This window comes from Nothobranchius furzeri, chromosome 14 (assembly GCF_043380555.1).
Source record: "Nothobranchius furzeri strain GRZ-AD chromosome 14, NfurGRZ-RIMD1, whole genome shotgun sequence".
Taxonomy (NCBI): Eukaryota; Metazoa; Chordata; class Actinopteri; order Cyprinodontiformes; family Nothobranchiidae; genus Nothobranchius; species Nothobranchius furzeri.
Window position 1 is genome coordinate 3,225,110 of NC_091754.1, and position 13,668 is coordinate 3,238,777.

The 13,668-nt window shown below is 41.4% G+C and overlaps 1 protein-coding gene across 4 annotated transcripts in view; it reads left to right on the top strand.

The window, feature by feature from the left end:
• The first annotated feature begins 2,924 nt into the window (after window positions 1-2,924).
• Window positions 2,925-13,668, top strand: part of LOC139061475 (uncharacterized) — an 11,318-nt gene continuing 574 nt past the window's right edge. Inside the window, exons 1-6 of one of the 4 annotated variants that reach the window (XM_070543903.1) lie at window positions 4,997-6,520; window positions 6,639-6,856; window positions 9,734-10,773; window positions 10,995-11,150; window positions 12,367-12,459; window positions 13,351-13,668. The exon at window positions 13,351-13,668 is cut by the window's right edge and continues 574 nt beyond it. In XM_070543903.1, coding sequence (XP_070400004.1) covers window positions 9,742-10,773; window positions 10,995-11,150; window positions 12,367-12,459; window positions 13,351-13,629 — 1,560 coding nt within the window. In that variant the 5' untranslated portion in view covers window positions 4,997-6,520; window positions 6,639-6,856; window positions 9,734-9,741 and the 3' untranslated portion in view covers window positions 13,630-13,668. Of the gene's footprint in view, window positions 6,521-6,638; window positions 10,774-10,994; window positions 11,151-12,366; window positions 12,460-13,350 lie in introns of those variants that run through there. The other 3 variants (XM_070543904.1, XM_070543902.1, XM_070543901.1) reach the window with 3 other exon arrangements.

Below are 13,668 nucleotides of genomic sequence, written 5' to 3' on the forward strand. Positions count from 1 at the left end.
CCTAGCTCATTGTGTAATCTGTTTTCCCGCTGCCTAATTATGACCATCACCCAGACCTGCTAATTTAACCATAATTGCATCAACCTGCTCCACTTTAAACACCTTTCTGATAGCGTCACATTTGCTTTTTGCTTTAAAAACCTTCTCATCACCTCAGCATGAAGCCTGCAGAGATATAGCACTGTCTCTGTAAAAAGTGTCTGTATGTGATATAGTGAACTGAGTGAAAACGCACACACGCTGCCACCATAGATTCACACAGCATGTCCATTTGGACATTTCATATCTATCCATGTTCAACTCAGATGTGAGATTTCTCACACCACTGAGGAGCCTGTGGCCAGCTCGATGTATTTATGCTTTTGTGGGGACTCCATGATGGTCAGGTCAGCATGATGGATGGACTCAAACAAAAATGCAAATCTTTTATATTATTTCAGTGGGGAAATAAGGGAAAGCAGCAGGGATGCAGGGGAATGTTCTGTTTTGGTCCTGCTGGACCTGACTTTGCTCCCAAAGTCAGAGACTCTCTTGGTCAGCTTGCTTCTCACACCAAACCTTCTGTCAGGAATCTTGGCGTGACCTTTGACCCAGCTCTCACCCTGGATTCTCATGTCAGTTCTCTTGTTGGCTCTTCCTTCTTCCATCTCAGGAACGTTGCTAAGCTGAGTCCCATTCTGTCCCGCTCTGAACTTGAGACAGTTCTCCACACCTTCATCTCCTCACGCTTAGACTACTGTAACTCTCTTTTCACGTGTCTGAGCAGAACCTCCCTGAACCGTCTACAGGTGGTTCAGAACGCCTGTGCTCGGCTTCTGACCAAGTCCTCCAAACACACCCACATCACCCCGCTTCTCCTCCAGCTTCACTGGCTGCCAGTCAACTCCAGGGTTCATTTCAAGATCCTGGTTCTGGTCTATAGGGCCTTACATGGACAAGCACCATCTTACATTGGTGATCTTCTTAGTCCCTACACCCCCAGCAGGTCCCTGAGGTCCAGTGACCAAAGCCTACTGGTTGTGCAGCACCAGGCTAAAGGTCATTGGCTGCTGTGGCCCCCAGACTCTGGACCTCTCTCCCCCTGAGCCTGAGATCAGTGGACTCAGTGGTCTCCTTTAAAAAGCAGCTGAAGACTCACCTGTTCAGGCTTTGGTGGGACCTTCATCACCTCCCTCTTGTTCCTTCTGTCCCGGGATCCACCGATTTCCCTCTTTCCTATTAATTCTCTCTCTCTTTCCTTACATTTTAATCACAATTTTTCTAATTTTAAACATATTTTTGAATAATTAAACTTTTTTTCTATTTTAAATGTTTTGTTTTTGTGAAGCTCCTTGGAGTTTTTACCTTGAGAGGTGCTATATAAAAGATTGTTTTCTTTCTTTCTTTCTTGGACTTGTAAGTAAAACATTTTTGTCCAAAAGTGTGGATCTCTTTACTTTGTTGTTTATTTTAGTATTAGTTAACTCGTATTAGTGTTAGCTCGTTGTTAGCGCTAGCAGCAGAGGCAGTTGTAATTCCACTTTCAACCAGTGGGGTTGAGAAGCAGCAAACTGCTCAGTATTAATATAACATTTATATCTTGATCAAAGAAGATGACTGAATAGATTTGTGTGAGCATGAATGTAATAAATTAACCCTTTAAGCGCCAAAGTTGCAGAATTGCGACAAGCAGCAATGTTGGATTTAATAAGCCACAGCAGCAGAAATGAGCCCTCATGCAGTTAATACGTTACACTGCGGGGTGGCAGACACCTGTAACTTCAATCCAAGCAGCATCTGTGGGTGTGTTACTATTCAAATTTATGGAGTATTTAGAGCTTGAACCCCGCCCACCAGTCGCAGAGTCGCGCGGCTTGTCAGAGCAGTCAGATCGAGTGAGAGCGAGCGAGTGGTAGAGGAAAAAAAACAATGCCGAGGAATGTTCAGTGCTGACGAAGATCTTCGTGTAGTACTGGCAGATTCGGATTCGGAGGAAGAATATTTCTTTTTCGAGGATGATCTGCGGCCTTCTACAGAGACGGAAAGCGTGGCTTCAGCACGCAGCAACAGGGAGTCTGACGTCGCGGTTACACAAGCAGCCCATCCAGCCCTTACCTTGTCCGATTTTCCGCGTCACCGTGTCCGTGGTCGGAGAAAGAGACGTGGCGAGGAGGGCTCGAGCAGCTCATGCGAGATGTGGTGGCGGTGATCAGGCCGGTGAAAACTTCGCTGGTGATCGATTCAGCCCCGAGGGTGTAAACCACGGGAATTGCAGCAGGGGGGGAGGAACCGCGGGGAAAAAATCCCTGCTAGCATGGGGGTGGCCCAAAACAGCCTCAGTGACAATAATGATGATGATGGCTGGGTTAGTTTGGGAGAAGAGGAACAGTATTCCAAGTGGATCAGGCATTTTGATGAGCCAGTTGGATACTGTGGAGACAGGGATTTGTCAAACTCAGAACACATTGATTTTGTGTCAGTTCATTTGGATGAGGAATTCTGGACCCTCATCACAACCGAAACTAACCGATAAGCTCACCAGTATTTAGAGAGGGAGGAACTGAAATCTAGCTCCAGATATAATGACTGGTACAATGTAGCTGTCCCAGAAATGAAAGCGTTCATTCAGTTCTGCATGGGGCTGTGGAAAAGCCTGAGATTGAGGATTATATATATACATATATATATATATATATATATACATATATGTGCATATACATATATATGTATATATATATATATATATATGTATATACATATATATATATATATATTTTTTTATATTTTTGTATATATTTATATATATATATATGTATGTATGTATATATATACATATGTGTGTATATGTATGTATATATATATATATATATATATAATATGTATGTATGTATGTATGTATGTATATACATATCTGTGTGTATGTGTATATATATATACATACATATACACACACCCTAAAAAGTAATTAATGGGACCTTTAGTCATTACTTAAATATATATGTTGTTGTGAAATTAAAAATCAAGTTCATAAACACTGTTAGACTTCTTAATTAAAAATTGTATTATATTGAGTTCAGGTGACACACAAATTTAGCCTTTTTACTCAATATATAATTATGATTAGTCTGAATGTAAAATAATCAGTCATCAAAACACAATATAATTTTAAGTTATGTCGATGTAAAATAAAACTTGATGACGTGTAAACCTCCCACAGTTCCTCACTTTTGCTCAAGCGGACATTTTCAACAGCACATGTTCAGGATATCAAGCACTGTGTTGGTGGCGAACGGTAAGTGCATTTATGCGGAATTACACGTATTTTACAGTCACCCTGGATATTGTTAGTGATAGCCTAATGTAAAACAACGACGTAACATTATCTCTCTCTCGGTAGCAAGCGAGACGCTCTGGTTAGCTTTCACCCACATCTGTGTGCACAGCAGTTCGGCTGTAACATACACGGAGCCGCAAATTCCGCAATAGTAGAAATCGTTGGGCTCTTTTTGGAACATTTAATACTAACGTTACTCTTATATAGACCATTCTACTTGTCTTATAATGTTTAAAAGATCACAGATATTGTTAGCCACGGCGCTAACTGCTACGCTAACGCTGGCTTCTGTAGGATGTGAGCTATAATGTTGATGCTAGCCAAGGTAAGTAGCTATCACTGATGTGTTTGCTGTTAGTTAAGCAGCGATTGAAACGTTTTATTATCTAAATGTGGAATTATTTTTTGTAAAGAGAAGCATTTTATGTTAATAACCATTAAGAAATGCTAACGCTAGATGCCGCTTTTCGCTTCTACATTTACGTCAACAGCGCCACCATCTTGTTAATGTTAAGGGCGGGAGTTCAACCCAGTACCGAGCCATGAAAGATGCCAGACTAAACCCGGGTCCGGGCGTACACTGTGCCACTTTTTCACTCGCAGCGTTCAGCTTCAGCTCAAACTGTACGCTTCCTCGCAGAGCAGATCTCACGAGTCATGTGCTCACACTGTACGACCCAGTTCTCGCATGCGACCTGACTGCTCACACTGTAGTTTGGTAGCAACATGTCGGCCCTAAAAATATGCTAAAAATAGCAGTTTTTACTCAACACGTCAGACTTTTTTGTCTTGTCTTGCCTGTTGTCCTTCAGGAGTGCTGCAGGAGGACACACAGGGATTTATGGGGGTTGGATGAGGAAAACGAAATAAAGAAAGTAAATTTGTGTTTTGTGATCAGTTTAATTTGACATGAACACGACAAACACGCTTTCTTGACAATCTTTGTGAGTAAAAAAAACGTGTAGAAATAAAAACGAACAGCGTGTGTTATTAGGGAAATAGCAGGGGAGCGGTGTTGATGCATGATTGCGCATGTGCCATGAGCGGTTCTGATACATTTCGGGTCGCAGCTGCTCGCAGTGCTGCTTCAACAGTGCGATACCCTCACGAGGGACGAGCAAAATATTAAACATGCCAGAAGTCCGTGCGAGCTCACGACTGCTGATCGGCAGCTGGTCACGTGGTGTTAATCGCCTCTTGTAACCCCCTGTACACTACACGACCGCTCGGCGCAAAACTCGCCCCGATGTCGTGGATTCTCGCACGACTGGAAAATCGGCTCAAAAAAGTGAAAAAGTCGCACAGTGTACGCCCGGCTGACATTGCCGCACAATGGTAGGGTAATTATTATTATGGTAGGGTAAAGCCGTTTTCATACCTACACGTTTTTTTACTCACAAAGATTGTCAAGAAAGCGTGTTTGTTGTGTTCATGTCAAATTAAACTGATCACAAAACACAGATTTACTTTCTTATTTCGTTTTCCTCATCCAACCCCCATAAATCCCTGTGTGTCCTCCTGCAGCACTCCTGAAGGACAACAGGCAAGACAAGACAAAAAAGTCTGACGTGTTGAGTAAAAACTGCCATTTTTAGCATATTTTTAGGGCCGACGTGTTGCTACCAGACGTACAGTGTGAGCAGTCAGGTCGCATGCGAGAACTGGGTCATACAGTGTGAGCACATGACTCGTGAGATCTGCTCTGCGAGGAAGTCGTACAGTTTGAGCTGAAGCTGAACGCTGCGAGTGAAAAAGTCGCACAGTGTACGCCCGGCTTTAGGGTGATTTTTGGTGACTTTCGGTGTTTTGAAGAGAAATACGGAGAGGCGACACGGACTGTTTGTACCATTGATATGTCTCAATAAAGTTTGAAGAAAAAAAATTGAGCTGCGTGGTAGCGGACCGCCATTTTGGATGGGTCTTCATTCGCCCCAGTGCAGGTTTTTTCTACGAAGGAATGTGTTCCTCCAGTTAAAACACTTTGTCTTTCTTTTTAACAAAATGAGATATAAGTAGTGGCATGACAGGACTACCAGAGTCACATTTTGATGGTAAATAATGAAACTGTTAAAACAGTTTTCCAAACAGAAAAGCAAAAAAAAAAAAGTCAACAACCCCACTGTTTTTAGCAATATGCCAGTTTTTGCAACAGTTGGCTGCACAAAAAGGACCATAGATTCTGACTCAGCATCGACTCCAATTGGGTTTTGGAGAATGATAAACCCAACCAATATGGCAGTGACGCTGCAACCATAGAGAGCATATATTCATAGAGATAACAGTTGTTGTTGGTGAGCTACATGCTTTGCCATCATATTGGATGGGTCCAGCACTCTTCCAACAACCAGCGTACTGTTGAAAACAGATCATGTGGGAGTATTGACTTTTCTAGCTTGTGTATGAAAAAGTTGTTCCGTATTTACTGTCAGAAAATGGCTGAATCTTACGTTTGATTTTATTTAAAAAAAACATGATAAAGGCTTTTAGTTTAGTGAACACATTCCTGGTAGAAATAAATGCACTCGGGGCAAATGGAGACCCATCCAATATAGCGGTCTGCGGGTACACCAGCTCCAACAGACAGGCCCAGTCCAAGGTCACCTCTACGTGTATTTGATTTCTATGGAAAGCCACATGTTGCATCTATGCATATATGATTTCTATGGCTGTTGGGCTTTCCAGCGCCCAACAAATTCAGGTATTCTGTTTTGAATGACTGGTCCCAGCTCACGCTGTCCCCGAAAAGGTCCCCAACTTTATAATTTTATGAATCAGAAATGTTACTAGCATCGCACGCACGTGCACACACGCACGCGCCCGCACACACACACACCACCTGGTTGTAACAGTTCATTTAAATGCTGTAAAAGCAAAATATAGTAAAAGACTAATGTTAAATGTATCTAAGAGTTATATATTACTATTTAAAAATGGTGCAAAAGATACTAATTGGAAAAGTTGTTTCAAAAGTGTAAACAAATGCCTCATAACAGTAAGTTAAATATCATAAAAACACATATTGGCTACTGATTAGCCACCAGGCTTTTCACGTTTAAAATCATTTAACTTAATTTATTTTCCTACTCAGGTCTTCAGTGACTTTGAAAGGACAAAACACTGGTATCCTGGTGTCGTAGACCAAGAGTTCAAGTTGAGATAGATCAGCCTCTCAGGACAAGCTAGACATCCCGTCCTCTGTCCCCTAAGGTGAGAAGCTCTCGTGAGTCCATCAACAATTATTGACAAAGACACAGGTGAAAATTATTCACTGTATTGAAGACTCACAAGTGAAATTGACAATACCAGCTTGTGTGTTTTTGTGCAGGTGTGACTTTCTGGTGTTCTACAGTGTCCTGGTGTTGTGGATCTAGGGGTTCCAGTTAAGACGTGGTCAGCCTTCTAAAGAACGTGGGAATCTCACCTAAATATTCAGTTACTTTGCTGTGTGCCTCGCAAGGACAAAAACTCAAACCTTCATCTTCTCCTGGTATCCTGGTGTCACGTGCCAAGGGGTTCAAGTTAAAACGTCGTCAGCCTTCTGAAGTAAGCGTGAACGAACATGGAGTAAGACAGAAACATCAAGTATGGATTGGCCTTGCAAAATCTGTAAATTTGCGACCTCCACTAAAGACGAGTTGTTGAAACATTATAGGTTACGCCATATCCCTGGTGTGCAGCCTCTGCCATGCCCTTACCTAGATTGTTTTTGTTCATTTAAATCATGGGGTAGCCTAAAATCACACATATCAAGGAAACACTCTACTCACTCAACAATAGTGAAAACCTCTGAAATACTCAGTTTCTGTTGCCAGTTCTGTAATGTGGGCACATTCTCCACTGAAAAAGAGTATTTTGAACACCTTCGTCAACATTTAAAAAAGCAAGAAACTGTGTCCTGTGTTTTCAAAAATTGTAGTTTCAAAACTAACATTTATGGAACATTTGCGTCGCATAAAAATCGCAAGCATACTCCCCACTCGTTAGATGACTTTAAAGATGACGTGTTAAAGAGGTATGACAAGCCTTCACAAACAGATCAGTGCAGTGATTTAGTTAATCAGGAGTGTGAACAGTCTGACATTGAGGAGTTTAGAGATGATGATGTTAAAGTACTACCAAAGTTGATTGAAAGAAGCTTGGCTCATTTGATGTTGAAATTAGAGTGTTATTTTCATGTTCCCAACCAATGCATTGATGAGCTTGTAGAGGAGTTGCATTTTATTTGTCATTCAGCCTCCGCCCCCATCATGAAAGACATTTTACAGTCCTGCTTGAAGAGACACAATTGTGATGTTGATGAAGCCATTGTGTCTGAAATGGTGAATGACATCTGTGGTGCTAACCCTATTAGCGCTGCCCTTTGTGATGGTGGTCCTCTTTCCTCTGCCTTCAGAAGAAGAAAGTATTTTAATGAACACTTTCCTGTTGTGGAGCCGATTGAGTATATTCTTAGTGGACAGAGCAGCTTCCAGTATGTTCCCATTCTAAAGTCTTTACTTCAGGTTCTTAGCAGAAAGGATATACTAGACCTGCTCTTGAGTGAGGCAGAAGCACAGAGAACTGTGTACAAGTCATTTCATGACGGCACCTTTTACAAAACCAACGAGCTGTTCTCAAAAGGTGACTTTACAATTGCACTCAATCTCTATGTGGATGACTTTGAGATTTGCAATCCTCTTGGTACATCGAGGAAAAAACACAAAATAACATCTGTGTATTGGGTGTTAGCTGATGTCCCCTCATTGCTCAGATCTGAGCTAAACTCAATCTTCTTAGCAATTCTGTGCAAGGCTGAAGATGTAAAGAGATTTGGTTACAGTGCTGTGTTAGAGCCACTGATCAAAGATCTTGTAGTGTTGGAGGAGGAAGGACTATATGTTCCAGCACTGGGCAGAAGAGTCAAAGGAACAGTGTTTAGTGTTGTTGCAGACAATCTTGGTGCCCATTCTATGGGGGGATTTGTTGAGAGCTTTTCCAGTTCATACGTCTGTCGGTTTTGTCTAGGTGAAAAGTCACAATTTCAAAATGGTGAAGTGAGAAATGAGGCATTCCCACCCAGAACGAAGGAACAACACACACTGCATGTGCAGGCTTTACAGGAAAATGACAGTTTGATGCATGTTTATGGAGTGAAGAGACAATGTGCACTGACGGCTAAAATGAAATATTTTCATGTTTTGTCTGGATATCCACCTGATGTGTTGCATGATCTCTTTGAAGGTATAGTGCCCCTAGAAATAGCACTGTGCCTAAGAGTATTCATTCACAACAAATACTTCACTCTTGAAGAGCTGAACAAATGCATCAAAGAGTTCCCCTATAAATGGTCAGACAAAACCGATGCACCACAGCCTGTCCCTGTGAACTTTGCCCAACGGAAAAGTGTAGGGGGCAATGCCCACGAGAACTGGGCATTGCTGCGACTCTTGCCACTCATGGTTGGATCAAAAATCCCTGAGGGTGACCCAGCATGGGAAGTGCTTCTTGTGCTCAGAGACATTGTTGAGCTTGTTGTTAACCAAGTCCACACAGAGGAGACCATTTGCTTCCTGGACAGTAAGATATTGGAGCATAAACACAGGTTTATCATGGTTTTCCCAGAGCAACGCCTCATTCCAAAACACCATTTCCTAGAACATTATCCAGAACTTATCAGGGCTTATGGTCCTCTGGTGTCACTGTGGACAATGCGGTTTGAGGCAAAGCACAGCTTTTTCAAGCGTGTTGTCAGACATACTCGTTGTTTTAAAAATATTCTGCTGTCACTCGCCATGAAGCATCAGTTGTTGCTTGCTTATAACCAACATGATTCCAGAGCTGTCAGACCGTTACTACAGGCTACAACACTGTCTACAGTGGATGTTAATGTGCTGAGAGTGGATATCCAAGAAGCACTGCAGGCTAAGTTTCCTGGTGAGACATGTGTCCAGATAGCCAAAAGTGTGTGTTACAGGGGCACCAAGTACACCAGTGGAATGATCTTGGCTAATGGTTCCACTGGTGGTCTTCCAGATTTTGGGGAGTTGATACAGATTGTGGTTTTGAAAGGCAATGTTGAATTCATAGTGAAAGGTTTAACTGCTTGGTCAGTTGAACATCTGAGGAGCTATGTGCTTGAGAAAACTGGTTCAGTGAAAGTCATAGAGCCAGCTGAGCTATTAGACACGGTTCCCTTGATTTCTTACATTTTTGGTGGAACAACCATTATGACTCTTAAGCGCAGCATTTATGTTCCATGAATGATTTCCAGATGAAATGATACAAACCCGCATCTCACAGTCTTCTTGCTATTTTCAACCATGGCATATGGTTAATTGGCTCCTGGTTTCCATACTTGGGAGATAAAACTTTATTATGTTATTATTCACAATTTAGCTGTTACTAACAATTACCAAAACGTGTCAAACGTTTTGTCTACAGGTTACATAATGTCCCAACCGGCTCAACTTCGAGTGATCTTTGCAGATCACGATGTTCATAAAGTTGTACTACCATCTGGAATCCCTGAGACAGTAGATGACCTTCATTCAGCCATTCGTGATACCTTTTCCATTGCAAGAGACTTCCGTCTTCACTATAAAGATGCTGATTTTGGTGATGAGTTTTTCACCCTTGTTTCTACAACGGACATTAAGGACAAGGACACAATCAAGATTGTGTTTCTCCAGGACCAGGAGCCTACAGTAACCTTGACCTTAACTGATGTGACCAACATGACTGATCATCCTTCTGAGGAACACTTTCTTGACACCTCATCTGTGTCAAGTAATGACACACTGATTCTTTCATCATCGGAAGATAGTCCAGGGCACCGTTACCAGCGTTGGCCTGTTCAGTTTCCGATTCCCAGGTTTTCTGACCTCACAGAGATCAAAATTCAGTCAGTCAATGAGCGCTTCCAAAAAGATGGGACTCTTCTCCCTACAAAAGATTTCATTCCACTGCTTCCTGACATCCTTGGAAAACTAGCAGAAGCTATTTATAAGTATACTGCTTATCCATCAAGTCTGCAGATCAGTGAGGTTGCAGAGGCCCTGACTCTAAAGCATCCCTGCCTGAAAGAACCAGGGTCCTTCAATGGGTCCTATGGATGGGCACAACGTCTAAAATATAAGATGAACAATTTCAGAAGCAAGCTTAGAGGTCTCGGCTGCCCTGAAGTTGAAGTAAACTCTCTTAAGAGGAAAATGACACGTGACCAATACCCAGCAAAGAATGTCAAGAAACCAAAGAAGGCTGAAGTGAACTACCTACCCCCTCATGCTCAAGGTGAAAGTAGTGAAAGTTTGGAAAAAGAGAGAGTCGAGCTACTGAGTGAAGTGATGAAAAAGGACAACTCCAGAGTGGTAGCTCAGAAAATGGCCAAGACGTTCAGCCTTCGTCGGGAGGAAATAGTGAAAGAGGCTCCTGCCATCAGCGACTTCATGAAGCGCTGGCCTGCGCTTTTTAGCAAGGCACAGGTGAGATAAAATGTTTATTAAACCAATATTTTTGTGTTGTGGATTGATTAAATTGTGGATACATGTCCACAAATTGAAGTCGGGTAAATAAAAAATGTTGAAATACATGTATTTTTACCCAAAACATTTAAATGTGTACAAATACACATTTGGATGTTAATTTCTGCATTGTTTATTATACGTATCTCTCTTTTTGTACTTTATTCTGGTGTGCCCTGCAGATATGTGAAGAATTCAAGAGAATAACAACAGTTAGCCTTGAATCGACCTTTCTGGCCAGGCTTGACCAATGCACCCCAAAACTGATGGCCTTGACCCAGTCAAAAGGAGGAGCTGCAGGCCTGAAGATGAGGCAGATTAAGGACATGCTTCTGCAGGTATAATGACTAACTTTATGAATAGACCTTTATTAAAATCTGCCTCACTGTTTTCATGTCAAATGTTGATATGGCTGCTATGAACAAGGTCCATTGTATACTAACACTAATTTTTTTCCAAATTGTTTATATTCTGGTTACACTCGCATCTAGGGCTGGGCAATACAAGAAAATATGTCGTCTGTATGATGTAAACTGTTAATCGTTTTTAAATAATCGTTTACACCACCATAAGCCGTTTTACAGTGGTGTTTTAGGTCGACACCTTAGAGCAGTGTTTCCCAAACTTATTTAGCCACGCACCCCCTTCTATGTCCCGACCATGTCGACGCACCCCCCCCCCCCCCCCCACACACACACACACACACATCGGGGCATGTCTCTCTCTCTCTCTCTCTCTCTCCCTCTCTCTCTCTCTCTCTCTCTCTCTCTCTCTCTCTATATATATATATATATATATATATATATGTATATATGTATATATATGTATATATATATCTGATGTCAAGCTAAACAGACAGGGTTAAAAAAAATTCCCCATCACTTTCATTTTTTAAATAGTAAATAATAAACATTCGATACCATTACAATTTCCTTTGATTTAATTTTAAATAAATATTTAGAGTTCCCAGGTAGCACATAAACAATGCAATTTAATGGTTTTCTTAAAGTAGGAACGTTTAACCTGTGCGGCCAGAGCGCTCTCCTTCCTTCTGTTCTGCGTAAACCTGAGCTGATCACCTGCTTGTGCGTAATCAAATGTCAATAGGGGACAAGATATAGCCATGATGTTCACTTTTGCCTCAGACCGACTTATTGCTGTTTTATGGTGTGGCTGAATCTGCGATCCGCTGCCACGCTGACTGGAATAACAAATGCTGCAGTAACAGGACTTGTGGTCAGGTTCATAAGGAGTCACTGGCTGTAGTGGACCCGACTCATCCCAGAAGCTAATATCTTAATTTGACCTTGAATGAAAAATAACCTCTTAAAAGTTTTTATCGTGGTGGAGGCAGCGTTCATTTCTGCCTTCAGTCTGACGGCGCGCCGGAGTTAAAGCAGCGTGTGCGCTTATTGAATCTGTGTGTGCGCGCGCGTGTATATAATTTCTAGCATAGAAAATCAGCTGCATCGGGATATGAAATTGTTGCCATATTGCCCAGCCCTACCTGCATCAGATTTTTTTAACACGTTATCTATTTTTTCTATCAATCAGGACAACACAGTTGAAAAGCGCAGAGAGATTGCCATTCGCTGCCTCATAGTCTATCTTGGAGAGAAGGAGGAGGATCTTTTCAAACAATACAGCGTAAGTACTTGACTACTTTTTCAATTTTTTGTTTTGTTTGAAATGTGTCTCTGTAGGTTCTGTGTGTTTTTGTTCATTGGATTTTCTGTTCAAGGTTGAGTAATGAAGGGATGTTCCACCCCTAAGTGAAAATTTGTCTATTGCCATAATCCCCAGAGTTTGATAAGTGAGGAAAAACGCCTTTTGTTACCAGCGCAGTAATTCTTTGACCTGGCAGTAATATGTCTGCTTTAACTGAGCATAAACAATGGAAGTGAATAGCAGGTAGTAGAATTTTGTGTGTAAAAGTGATTAAAATGACACAATAATGATACCAACTAGAAAAGTTCCTGAAGAAACTTTGAGAGGGCGTGCTACCGGCAGTACTTCCATGTTGGCATAAAGTAGAAAACATTAGCTTGAACCTAAAAAGTTAGCATAAAGCTAAAAGACATGTTACCCCCAGGAATAGTTTGTTTCATTATTGAGTCATTTTAATCACTTTTGCACACAATGCTAGTACCTGCTATTCACTTCTAACATTTATGTTATGCTCAAGCAAATGGACTGCTGTCAGATCAGTAGAATTACTGCACTGGTTACAAAAGGCTGTTTTCTCACTTTTCTAACTCTGGGGAATATGGCAATAGAAAAACTTTCAAACGTTATAGAAATTAAAAAAAAATATTTTGAAAATGCTTTGATTTTGCTTTTATAGGTTGCAGAATGACAAAGAGAAATCACTCAAAGATAAACACAAAAGACAACCTGTTTTAGCTTATTTTCATAAGCTAAAACAGGTTGTCTTTGTGTAATACCTGAAGTCGTAGTTTATTCCTTTATTCACGTCATCCTGAAGAGCTTGAGCTACGTATTTTATACATCCTAACTTCTTTTAATTTCTCTTACAAGGATGTGGAGGAGCTCAACGCAGACCTTGCAATGCAAGTCATGAAGATTGCTATCATTGGTGATGGGCCTGCAACGATCATCGTTGAGGGATCCAAGATCCTGGAGGGGATTGATGCTGCCAGATCCTGTGCTTTGCTGATGGGAGTTATCTACACTCTGAACCTTACCTACCCAAAGCAGCTGAAATTTACCTTTGAGGTATTTCAAAAGCTATGCCTTGAGCTTGATGGACAAAAAGCCAGCTCTAAAGTAATGAATCTCAAGTTTGGTATTTTCTAGAGCAGACTTAATGAACTGTTCATGAGGGAGTTTCAAAGT